Source organism: Amphiura filiformis, chromosome 9 (assembly GCF_039555335.1).
Source record: "Amphiura filiformis chromosome 9, Afil_fr2py, whole genome shotgun sequence".
In the NCBI taxonomy this organism is placed as follows: domain Eukaryota; kingdom Metazoa; phylum Echinodermata; class Ophiuroidea; order Amphilepidida; family Amphiuridae; genus Amphiura; species Amphiura filiformis.
Window position 1 is genome coordinate 30,123,932 of NC_092636.1, and position 13,609 is coordinate 30,137,540.

At 37.5% G+C, this 13,609-nt stretch overlaps 1 protein-coding gene across 1 annotated transcript in view; it reads right to left on the minus strand.

Annotated features, from left to right (window-relative positions):
* Nucleotides 1-2,818: 2,818 nt before the first annotated feature.
* LOC140160850 (uncharacterized) overlaps nucleotides 2,819-13,609 on the minus strand; it is a 33,181-nt gene continuing 22,390 nt past the window's right edge. The window contains exons 11-12 of the mRNA XM_072184173.1: nucleotides 9,751-10,740; nucleotides 2,819-7,442 (exon numbers count right to left, since the gene is read on the minus strand). Of these exons, the coding sequence (XP_072040274.1) occupies nucleotides 6,799-7,442; nucleotides 9,751-10,740 (1,634 nt within the window). The 3' untranslated portion in view covers nucleotides 2,819-6,798. The remainder of the gene's footprint in view (nucleotides 7,443-9,750; nucleotides 10,741-13,609) is intronic.

Here is a 13,609-nt window from a genome sequence, read left to right on the forward strand (position 1 = left end):
ATGAGAAGAAAATCTTTGGATACCGGGGTGGAAAATGATGAATATCTCCCGTAAAATATTTCGTATAAAGAAACCAAATGTGGTTCCTTGCACTTGAATATATATATTGAACAGATAAATTTATGATAGTCGTTAGCTTGCGTCTTGAGAGAGTAGCTTGCGTCTTGAGTCAAAAACTGACAATAATTCTGATTTATATGTGCCGAATTATATAGCGCAGTGTATAGGCCAATCGTGTAGGTAATCTAAAAGCATATGACCTATCATGGCGTACCATGTTCGACTGACACACAGCGAGGTCAGTCACCGAGCTAATCGGGGCTATTGTCAGTAACCTTAGTCAGATGTCCTTCGGCCCATTATGCGACTCAAAACTATTAAACAGGTTCGATACAAAATGGCCATGCGTGGCAGTGGATTCAACCTACCATGGCGATTTCTGCCATGAAGATGTCGGGGTGATGACACTGTGCAGCAGCTAATAACTTTGTGAAATGATTGTAAACGTTTCCGCCGATTTTTTTCGTCGGCAAACTTTCACACTGTTGAAAATCCCGTGAGCATTTGATGATTTTGGTTACACTTGGTGGGCTTGGAATGGCAGCGCCATGGGTCACTTGCGTATTTATAAATACGTATTTCATTAATATAGTCGAAACTAGCTGAATATATGCCTCCAAAACAAAACCAAAACTTAGTATACCTGGTTGTTTACATTTATACAATCGGTCGCAACACATAGTGGCGTAGAGTGATTTTCAAAATTTTCCGTTTCACATAGTGGCGTATAGGTTTATAACTAGCTATTATCCTATAATATTCATTCCTTGTTAACTATTAAAGATATAGTTTCATAGTTTGAAACTTAAACTTCAATTACAAATGAAATCGGGTCACTGAGAGATAACAGTGGAGGAGTGTCGACTCCGTTACTAGTAGCATATCCTTCAAAATCGTTTTGATCAGAAACGTATTTTGTCCTTCACGTACGCCACTATGTGTTGCGACCGACGACATGATGTTGACTTAGTGTGCATAATAATTCAAAACGCTTGTCTTTCAAGATTCAGACAACTATTAATGTTTTCTAATTTTTTTACCGATACCATATCCTTTGCTTTAACCAGGGGATGCGAAGCACCTTCTCTCAGTCGACAAAAATATTAGGTTAAAATGTCCAGAAAAAGTCAGAAAAAGGAAAACTTTCCATAGTAAACTGTTCAAAGTAGATCTAAAAAGTTCTTTTAGGAGTAAGCTTCGCTTTTTTTTGGGGGAGACACGTTGGATTCCGCATCCCCGTAAAGTTCTGGCTACGGGCCATGCCTAATTCTAACCTTTTGGCGTTTTCTTTTTTTTAAATTTGACGATATTTTGAATGGTTTGATATTATGTAGAGCCATAAAGTGTCATGAATTACAAACTTATACGAAAATAACTGGGACAAAAGGAGTTACAATAACGTGTAATAAATGTTTAGAAAGTAACATGGATTAACAAAAAACAAAACAAAAACAAAACAAAACAGCAACAACAAACTAACAAAAAAACAAAAACAATAAAAAAAACCCAAAAAACAAAAACGAACAAACAAAAACAAAACATAATATCGAGGGTTGAGAGCCAGAAAGCCTCAACTCACAATCACCTGCTCCCACAAAATGAGCATAAAGTCGCAAGGGCACTATCGAAGATATCAGTCATTAATTATTACAAAAGAAAACAAAAGACATTATGGTGGAAATATTGATTTTTGAAGACTAAAGCAAGGAGCCAACTTTATGTTGATTTTGTGAGAGCTGGTCATAGTGAGTTACGGCTTTCTGGTTCTGAACTCTCGATATATATGTTTATATAATTATATATCTGTCCAAGACAGATTTCTACAGCGAATTGTTTTTTTCTGGAATTATTTTCAGGATTTCAGATATGTGATTAAACAGAATACTCTGGAGAAAATGTATAAGTTGTTCCACAAAAACTATCTAAACAAGCTGAAAGTGCAATGTATATTTTGTACATAATATAAACCGTGATTCCCACATACCGACTATATATGTTTTTTTGCTATGCTCCCCAGCACAGGCTCTCTACCTATGAATTCGCCAGCGAAGTGGTTACGTAACTCCCTGGTAACTGGATTACGCACCTTTTGGAATTGGTAGTACATGCCATAGACTTTGTGTTGCGATCAATTCGATCGTGGTGTAGAACTCAAAAGCGTGATCCAGTTGACATGGTGATAAAAGATAATCGGATTACACGTAAGACTTCGCTGGTGAATTGCCTATTAAAAAGGCATATGTGATGCGATCAAGCAAAATCAGTCGGAACTCGGAAATATTGATTTTGAGATATAGCCAAACAAAGAAAATATTTCCTTTTGTTTCCTATTGTTTTAGAAACTCTTTAATTGCTCATATCTTTGGAACTGGTTGTTCAATTTCAATGGGGTTTTCTGCAAAATCCAGCTTTGTAAATGCTTTTTACAATCCTATAGGAAACTGAAAATTTATTATTGCCGAGTTCCGACTGATTTTGCTTGATCGCATCACATATCACACGAGCAATAGCAGCATGCGATTTAAATATCACATCAAGCGCTGGTAGTGTTTTCATACTTGTTAGTAATCTGGTATTCAACGTAATTCGTCGGTATGTGAAAATCACGACTTTTAATGATAGTACTTTGACCCTTTACCTACGTGACGGTAATGGCTAATAGATATTTAAGTCGAAAATCTGTATGTAATTTTGTAAAATATATTTAACGCATGTATGTTGCCAAGTAGATATTAAATATCACAAAGAAAACGAAGGATTATTCTGTATCTATTAATTTATTGAAATGACTACCCTATCAATATTTTCGTATTTATTTTAGCATTTATTTTAGATACCTGTCATACTCAGGGATATAAATTGGTAATAGATACATTTCTTGAAAATCAATCTAGCCCTTGGCTACGTGGCCTACTGCCCATCTAGCGCCACCTGCAAAGAAAGTAAACATACTTATGAGACCATTTTTGGACCATAATGTACATAAGGACCAGTAATTACACTGACAAAATTTCATCGATATAGCCCCTTCACTTCTGGGTGATGTCAAAAACTTTTGGATACCCCCTCGTAGTATATAAATGAGCCGACAGACTAGTACACAGACACTGTATGGTCGCCGCCATGGTAAACTGCCATGCAATTTAATTAAATCTTTGATTTGTAGCATAGCATATCCTTTTTTAACTGTTATTTTCTCTCTGAAAAATGACAATTATTAGTAATGATATAAAAGGTGATCCAAATGTGATATTTTCAAGCTTCTTATGCCTGCCCCTACAATAAACAAAAAATCAAAATAGGCATTTCTTTGATCCCCTGTTTGTACTCAACTTTGAACAAATCTTTAAAAACAATATTTAACATTAGTCCTAAATGGAAGCAGATCATAGAACAGTACAGTTTCCATTACTGGTGAAACTATTATGTGTGAACCTCTTATAGTGTTTATACATGCTTAGAAGATGCACAAAAAAACGACGATACACACAGTAAATTAACCCACACTCACGTGCCAGCCGAAAATCATTTACCACAGACATTCACAAGTCAGCTATCATATAGAATTGGATACCAGGATCGTATTCTGATTCGTCGAACTTCGAATTAGCATACTTTTGGATACCTCCATATTTGGGTTTACCTAATTAATTATTAATGATGATTACGTTGTTTACATCATGACGTCATTAGAGCTTGTCACTCGTCCGATTCGAAACACGAAAAACATAATTATGCACTTTTCTTTCCATTAACGTTATATCGTGAAATACCACATAGCGGTATTCTTAGAGTTCTTAGAATTCTGTGGCTATCACCGACTACGTTGCCTCTATTACTAGTCCCTGGTCCAAAAATCGAAATCATGCACTCTTGTGGGCATTTTTGGAGACAATGTATAGTAATTTTTTTGAATATCACACATAGATGTACCAGAATCTGCTTGTCTGCTAAATTCTCGATGGTGGGTGAACGTGTGGGGGCGCTTTTTTTCAAAATGGCTACCGAGATCCTATCTAACATTATATATATATTGGCATGTAGAGACATGATTCTGGTATCTATGCCCATGTTTTCAGGGTCAAGGAATTCATATGTGATGTTATTTTGATGATTGGAGACTTTTTTTTACGGATGGCCGCCAAAATAGCAACTAACATGTGTATCTAATTATATTTAAGCTACTGTGACACAGGTATGAAGGTAATTCTATTTATTGAATAGGTTTTTTAGGGGTCAGTAATTTACCTGCAATATCTCAAGCATCATCCCCACAGTTATGGGCGCTTGAGTGGCTTCAAGTAAGATTTTGAAAGTTGCACTTAGCCCCTATTCAAGCCAAATGCGTTGTACTGTGACCAATAAATGACCTTTGCTTAAATTGTCCGCCAAATTCAAATGAGTATGTGTGTCGCGTATTGGATAAATTGATTGCGATGACTTGTGGGACACTCTTAAGGAAAGCTAACAAGGCAATCAAGCCTGACACCACCTTAGAAGGCCTTCGGCGCATCCTGCTCAGGAAATGGCGAGACATTGACCAAGGAAAGATAAGACATCTTGTTCAGAGCATGCGACGACGAATCCAGGCAGTAATAGACAGTGATGGTGGGCACACCAAGTATTGAGATGTCAGCAGAAAGAATTCATGAGATAAGTCAGAGATAAGTAAAGGGTAGCAAGTACTGAAGTTGGAAGTCGAAGGAGTAAAATAAAGTAAAGTTCATGGTTAAGTACAGAGCACATCGATGTCCTTTGTCTTGAATAGGAGCTAAGTGCAACTTTCAAAATCCGACTTGAAGCCACTCAAGCGCCCATAACTCGACCAAATGATATCGTAGAGCAACAAAAGAGGTATCAAAATATATATTATATGCATTAAATAAGTTTTTGCTATATATTTCACTTCCCGATATATCTGACCATCTATAATCGTTTCGATACTTTCTGGGTTGAGTTTATTATAATAACACATTAGAATGATCCATTGGTAAAAATGTCTGTAAATGAGTTGCAAAAATCAACCAAAATATATAATGTTAAAATAGTTGTCGGTACAATTATATATGTGTACTCAGGGATTAATTCTAAGGAGAGAACTCAGTATTAAGCAAAGAAGGGGAAGCAATTGTTTGGTAAGTCGAAAGGGCACTGATAAGTACTTGTGGGAATACTTTATTAATATACATGTATTATTTAGTCAAACATACATCATGATATACAGTGGCGTAACTTTGGGTCAGGGTGCCCGGAGCGAAAGTAGATCGGGTGCCCCTGACCAAGGGTGTGCATGGTGCAGAGCAAATCAAATTTGGTATTGAAAGCAGTAGCATAGCTACCACTAATTTGGTATAATCAAGTTGAATTTCGGTCTTTCATATAACAAATTATTTTGCAATTTTGTGTTGAAGGGGGTACCCAAATGAAGATTAATTCTCTGCATGGTGGGTAAAGGTTTCCACTTCTTTCCTATAACAAAGTATTATCGTGTCGAGTGGTATCCAGGCCTGGGTGCCCCCTTAGCTCGGGGGCGCGGCCCCCAGAGCGCAGAGGAGTTACGCCACTGAATTGATATATTCTAAGATGGGTGAGAGCTAAGTTGTCATCGATAAAACATTTACTGCTATAAATGGTCCCATTGAAACCCGTACGAAACTCCGTAAGATGATCCTGGCTGCGAATATTAAATATGGTATGTACACATTATGTATAGGGTGCGTAATTGTGAGTTATTGCTTAATGGTTTATGGAATGTGTCCACATAAAAAGGCTGAAAGCAGCCGTGCCAAATGGAAGACCATTTGTGACCGTACACGACGAATGAGTCGTAAATTCCTCCCCTGGTCAATTTTGTTTTATTTTGTGTTCAGAAAATATATATCATAAGCTTTAAAATGGTATATCATTTGACTTCAAACCATATCCAGAAGCGGTGTTATGGTTTGTTGAACTTTGCTCCTTCAACAAAATGGTAGTTTCGTTTCTACGTGTGTTTCTTTTTCCTCATTGCATGTAATAAATATCAAACATTCATAATTGGCGGTCATTTCAAATCATCCCCATGTCAACGAGTTTCAGGATTGTCCTCTCATTGTTAATTGTTGGTTATATATATCTAGACAAAATACAATGCTTTTTAACCCACCACTTGAACAGGATTTAGCCAAAGCAAATAAAGACCAGAGCTATATTCTGTAGACATCTAAGGTAGAAGCTTATTATCCTCTATACTATGCCATAGTCGAATTTTGATAAAAAGTACGTTATTATTATTTAAAGCCATATTATAACATTTCTGTAAAAATAGATTAGTATTTATTTTCCCTGAAATGTTAGCTTTTACTGTCATATATGTCCCCTTTTAATTTTGACCCGAACAAGTGAGGTAAGGCAAAGAAAATTGGAATTTACTACTAGCGCCAATGCATGTTACTCCGGCGGTTGTAATACGGTACGACCCTCTGGGGGTGTGTGTGTATGTGTATCCCCCACGCCGTGTACGTAATGTGTTGTGAACATCACATACGTGTTCGACTAATATTTCCATCGTAATAATAAAACGACGGTCACTGCGTTTTATTCAATTATCTTCATGTTGCATGATAAAGAAGAGTTGTCCAACATGAAAACATCAGCAGCATTTAATTCGATAAGATTAACATCATGCAATTATTCATTCGTTTTCTCTCTATACATTTTCAAATAATAGCTGCCTTATGACAGACCTTTTTGTCAACTTTACTCAAGAAGATATTGTTCCACATAATCCCAAGCTTGCACAGCTTTCTTGGAAAGCCAGAGATCGCTCAGACTGGGGCTGATATTATAGAGCAGACGCAGTGGAACCGTTGCCTGCCTAAGGAGCCATTCGTTATGTGTATGAACCGACGCCAATACGCCATCAACGATGATGGTGTGATTCATCGTCATAGGATGACGAACATTGGCTTCGATATCGCCGATCTTGAAGATCCGACGAGGACAAAGCTCACTGGTATCTTCGTTAATTACCCACAAAATGTCGCCGATGTTAAGCTTCTCCGACATGATCGGGGTTAATGGAGGGTCTTCGGAGTCCAGAGGTGCCGACGAATTAATGGTAGCGTACAGAAGGTGCTTGCCATGAAGACGTAGGGAACGCTCTTTACCGTCGGTGCCCTGGTAAAACAACTCGCGTAACGTAGATCTGTGGTCATATTCGTCTTTGTAGATGATGTAGTAGACTGGTGCGTATGTGACAGATTTGGTTTCAGGATCGTAGCTCTGGACAAGATCACCAATAGCTAAATCCTCCAGAGATTTAAGCATATCGCGACCTTGCGAATCTTGCACTCGGACCATTGAATCCATCGCAAAACACCAACCGCTTTTCTCTCTGACATCTGTGAAGATTTGAATATAAAAGGAACTTATGATTTGTCAAGAAATGGTGTGACAGAGTAGATCTTAGGATCGTGGCTCTGGACAAAATGACCAGGAATCAAATCTATTACAGATTTGATCGTGATACGGCCTTGGGAATCTTGTACTCTGACCATTGAATCCATCGTAAAACATCATCTATTCTCTGCGACCTCTGTGAAGATTTAAATATAAAAGACATTTATGATTTGGCATGAAATTTGACGATGGTAGATGATGTAGTAGATTTTTGAATATGTGACAGAGTGGGTCTTCTAAAGATTTGTTCGTGATGTCCGGCCTTGGTAACATCTTGTAGGCTACAAGGAGCTTCGAGGGTCATTAAAAAAGTTCTAAATGCACAATTTAGTGCATCATTTAGAAATATTACCCATAAAGGCTGCCCTCAACGGTACAACAATATTTTAAGAAATGTTAAAACACCAAGCTTTGAGAAAATTTAGTGTTTTTTAATTACGCTGTGAACTATCATGATTGTCTGCGCCCTGGTGCTATGGCAACCAATCTAAAAATCCGAAAAAATATGGTCGTGTGCGCATTTTTGTCATGTACACGTCCCAAATATGATGCCCATGTGTCATTTCATTCTTTAATTACACGTGTTCTCGTGTTTAGCCATTGCCATGGCAACCAGAGGGTAACAATACATGATTTTACAATTCGGTAGCCCCATTGGGCTACGACATGGCTGATCTTTGGGTAAATTGTAAAAAAGCATTATTCAAAATGGGCCCAAGCACTTTCTCCTTGAGATATATCTTGTTTGGTATGGTTATGGTTTGGTTATTCGACTATAATCACCTGTGTGTATCTGTACAATCATTGATTGAATACAATGCCGCTCTTTTCAAAGACACTAGTCTTACAAGTGCAAGTAAAAGCTGTAACTTACAAGTTACATATGTGACTATCCACCACAACTGAGCCCGGATGTCGCCAGTGCCACTATTGAGATATGCTCCATTGAACTTAACAATAAACAATAGGAAACAAAGGATTTATTGACTGTTTTATTGATTTTCACTACTTAAATGTCAAGTACTATAGACATGATATACATCATTTTAAAGCTAATTTTAAGCAAAATATTTTGGTTGAATATCTCAAAAATGATGATTGGCGACTTCAGGGCTCAGTTGTGCTGGATGGTCACATATGCAAGTGAAACATACAATAAACTCAGCATAATGTGATTTTTTTAAATATAATTACGATCCCGGTCTTTATTCCTGTTCTTTGACATTGTAACGACTAATGCAGGGCAATACATACAAATAGTATGAACCCATTGCTCTGGTCATTAACCCTGTTACATCACTACTTCTACGGTGGAACAAAACTTTCATTCAAATATTCATTACAATCATAAGATTGGTTTATTATGATGTTTGACAGTCTAGTACGTTGCCAATGCGGCTTGGATTGCTTCGACGGGCTGCCCCTACATCGTGAGAAGCAAGAGGGCTGATCGCTGTAATTTCAAAATCAGTGTTCAATCAAACAGAGAATACTCTGTATGGATTGGAGCATCCCATGTTGACGCAACCTAGAGGGGTTTGGGCCGCGCGGGCCATAGACATCATATGGATAACCTCAACCTCCACTACTATGGGCCATTGCTGGGCAGTTGCAGTTTCTCATCTCTTTCAAGCGATGTTTTACTGTGAAGCTCCAGATCTCTTTTGATCTCTTTTCATACTTATGACCCTCGATCACCTATACGTTATATCATGACACACTACCTTGCTGTAAAATTCCCAAGATCTAACTTGGTCTTCTAGAAGATAATTTCTCCCATACTCTGCAGGCACATGAGATGCCCTATCAGCTCACGTAGTTTCAAACTAGAATTTACAGCGCTTCAAGCGGGAGGTTAAATACCTTAATCAACCCGTCAGCATGTCAGCAAAACTGTCGTGAATAAACCTTAATTAATACAGTACTTTTGTCACAGAGTTTTGTTACAAAAAATAAAAATACAATAAAATAGAACATTAATAAAAACTTGTCATAATGTAAGTTTCAACTTTTAGGATTTCCATTGTTCGGGCACGGTTGATAGTCACTCATTTTGTCATATATAGTCAGGCTGCCAAATACTAAGTACACGAATATTTTCAGAATGTGAAGTTTCAAAGACAATATTGTTAAGTTGGGTGTGATTTCATTGACATTCAGACAATGTTGTGACTTTTTAATGAACAAGGGGCACGGATACACATAAGATGCTTAGTGCATTGAGACAAACATAATTGTATGAATACTTACCTTCCCTAAGTTTTTCTTCCTTTCTTTGTCGTTCTTCTTCCTTTCTGCGTCGTTCTTCTTTATTTCTTCGTCGTTCTTCTTCCTTTTCGCGTTGTTCTTCTTTCTGTCTTCGTCGTTCTTCTTCTTCTTCTTCATTTCTTTGTAGTTTCCCTTGCAATTTTCGTATTTCTTCTTCATTTCTTTCCTGACGTGCCTTTTGTTCTGCTTCTTCAGCCCTTTTTGCTGCTTCTTCAGCTTCAATCGTCTCCCTTTTTTCCTCATTGATTTCGTGAGCTCTTTCCAGCATTTCTGTAGAGTAACACCTTCCACCGTTATTTTTTGTTATTTCTTTTACCATGGACAGAAGGCGCTCTACTTGCTGTCGATTTTCGTTAGAAGTGGGTTTAAACTGGTTGCTTACTCCAATATATCGCATTTTGCAATCCTCTAAAAGCTGTCGACACGGACCAGGGGGGATTCCATTAACAAATTCATCCAGCTTAGACGACATAAGCTCTAGCTTTTTATCTTCAGATTTGTCCTCCTCATCGTCGTCATCACTATCATCCAAAAAACTATCAACATGTGTGAAAACAATTATCATAAAGTTGATAGAATCTTCGCCGAAAATGTCCTTTATCTGCTGAACACCACGAACAACCTCTTCTGTAAAACGTCCTGCTGTAATGACAAGAAGGATTGCATGGGGACCTGGCGCAATGAGATAAATACCTTTCATCAATGTATTTAATGTTTTTTCATAGGAATACCTTGTGTCAAATAAGCCTGGTGTATCAACTATTGAAACTTTTTGGCCACCCAAAACAACACCATCCTTTCTTTCGCAGTTGGTAGTGACTGATTCTGAACTGGTTTTACTCCTGAACGGGCGTTTGATTGATTTCAAAGTGTCCGAAACCCAAACCCATCCAGAACTAAATATGGTGTTGCCCAGTGTGCTTTTGCCAGTCCCAGTCATGCCGACCATAGCCAGACGTAGGGTATCGGTTCCTATTATTAATCAATGAAAAGACGACAATAAGAAATTATTCTATAAACGGAGTCCATAATCAGTCCCAATTTCCCCGGGACCCATGCATATGTGGAATGGGAGGACAAGAATACTGTGCGTTAGGTTGCTTGTAGTTATGTGTTAGAATTAATAGGCTTTTTTGCTACATTTTGATTTTTTTGTCTTTTGTACGCAGTATTCGTACCAAGGAACTCAAATCAAGTTGTTGCCACTTCTTCCATATCCATATTGGATTTCAAAATGGCAGCCATGGTTGCCCTATAACTTGGCGTGTGAGTTACATAGAAGGCTAAAACTGGTAGCAATACCCATGTTTGTTCCCAGGGACTCCAAAAAACTGCATTACCTTAGTTGTAGCTAATTTAAATGGCCACCATGTTGAATTTCAAAATGGTCGACATGTTTTAAAAATATACTTTTGCCTACATTAATTAGCTATAACTAAGGTTATGCTGTTTTTAGAATCTCTAGTATCACAATCATGGGTTTTGCCATGTTTATATGTAGCTCACAAGCTGAGTTATAGGGCAGAATATAATGAAAATGGCGGCCATTTTGAATCCAATATGGCGGACAAACGGCTTGTAGATAAAAATGCCAACTTGATTTATAATTCATTGAATTTACAAGCGTATGACAAAACAGGCGAAAATAATAACTTTTTGCACAAGATTTGCAATTTAAAGATAATTGGCCATTGCTCATTCTTGACGCTAGTATATGGACAATATAAGTGTGCTCTTTCATTTAATGACATAAAATTTGGAAAATATTGTAAGGAACACTTGAAGTTTTGACTTTTAAAACCTACATTTTGGTCAAAAATCGTGCTTGGAATTGTCGTTTTCAACAGATTTGCCACCTTCGCCTTGCTATAAACATTGAATTGCGTTATCTGTTGCACTAATGAAAAAAGTGTTTTGAGGGGGAAGTATTAGCTTTCGGTCGATATAAAAAAAGTTCTGATTGGATGAAGGGAACACTTGAGGTTTTGAGAAAAACCAATCACAGAGGCCTATTTTCTAGCTAGAATCTCACACAGCTCTATGATATCATGTACTCAACCGTATAGTGTAATGAAACATTGTGTTGAGACAATTCACTGCTAGATTGGACGAAATTGTGTGCTCAGGTGTATCGAGGTGGAAATTGTGCATTAAATGTTTATAAGAGAATCGCTTTTGTAGCCAAACCATTCCATATGATACTACATAAAAACACGAAATGTCAAAATGTAGCAAAAAGCCAATTAATAACACAAGCAACTCGTACTACGAGGGTCATTCAAAAAGTTCTACCTCCATCATCACATCTCTGTTATCTTACGTGTCAGGACATTGCAATTGCCCATGATTATACTCTTACATCGTGGCTATAAGATATTTGATGAAAATGTAAATGTTACAGCGAATACAGATTTGGTCGGAAACGGTTAAAAACCTGAAGCCAAAAGTTTAATAAGCATCATATTGTAGCTGTGCCTAATCTCCATAAAAATGATTTTAACATGCGGCTGACCTTTGTGATGTGCCCTGAGTAATTTGATTTAATTTAATTATTTAACTTTGTTTACAAGCTGAAAGTATTTTATGAGATGGGAAACCCCCTTGTACGTGCAAGACAATGGTGTGGAAAGTCATTTTGGTATTCCCCCAAATTATTGTAAACAAAGTCAGAGCTACGTTTGGAACTTGGAAATCCCCAGTTCAGTATATTGCACCATTGTCAGAAAACCCCCCCAGGAAGTGATGTAATGTGAAAGGTGAATGTGTATAATTAATATTGGGAAATCCCAAGATTGCAGCAATGTTGTGAAAATGTGATTGAAGTAATGGTTTATTAATAGATGATGGGTTTTTTTTATGAGTACTGATATAAAAAAGCTGGAGGCTTTTGTGGGGACTTTACAGAATGCCGTGGGAAATTGAGAAACTCCACATGTGTGTGATGGTCTTCGTGCTTCAAAAAAGAAGTACATTTTAACCAGTTTATATAGCCAATAATTGAGCTAATTTTAATACAGCAACGAAGAAGACAGCGAGCACACAAAAGTGCTCTTCCTCATCAAAGGATTAAAAGTTCTTCTGTCAAATTGCTGGAGTTTGCTGGGTTTGTGAAGGCCACGCATTTGTCAAAAACAGCGGAGCTGTGTTAAAGAAACCTGTTCCCTGGGAAAAGAGTGATTGGTGAAAGAAACACCATTTTTGGAGAAAGCAGCGCAAGGAGATATATTTGTGGAGAAAGCAGCGCAAGGAGATATATTTGTGGAGATAGCAGCGCAAGGAGATATATTTGTGGAGATAGCAGCGCAAAGGAGATTGGAGGAAGCATCATCATTTTCGTATGAGGATTTTATACGCAAGGATTTATAAATGCAAGTGTACTATGGACTTCGCTGATTTTCGCAGGACAAGTGAATAAGGATATATTACATCAGTCGTCCAGAACATTGCAAGAACTCTAGAATCACCAACAAGAAGACCGCAGGTTAAGTACCGATAGAGTAAAACTGATTGTGTGATTTTAGTGTATATTGTTGTTATATGTACCAAGCATACTTTGTTTTCAATTAAAGACTTAGATTATGTTAGCTTAATCAAACAGTGTATTTGTGTTGTGCATTCGTGTGAGTTCGGGTAAAAGGTGATTTTGGCCTTGAGTCAAGTACGACTCGTAACACCTTACTCAGGATAAATGTTTTGTTCCTATTTGAGCTCCCAGATATGCCTTGATACTTCAAAACGTTTTATATGAGAAGAATAAAACATGTTTCATCGAAGAAATCATCGAAGGGTTCAACAGACATACAAATGTTAGGGAAATTTGCCAGAATTCAAGTAGATAACG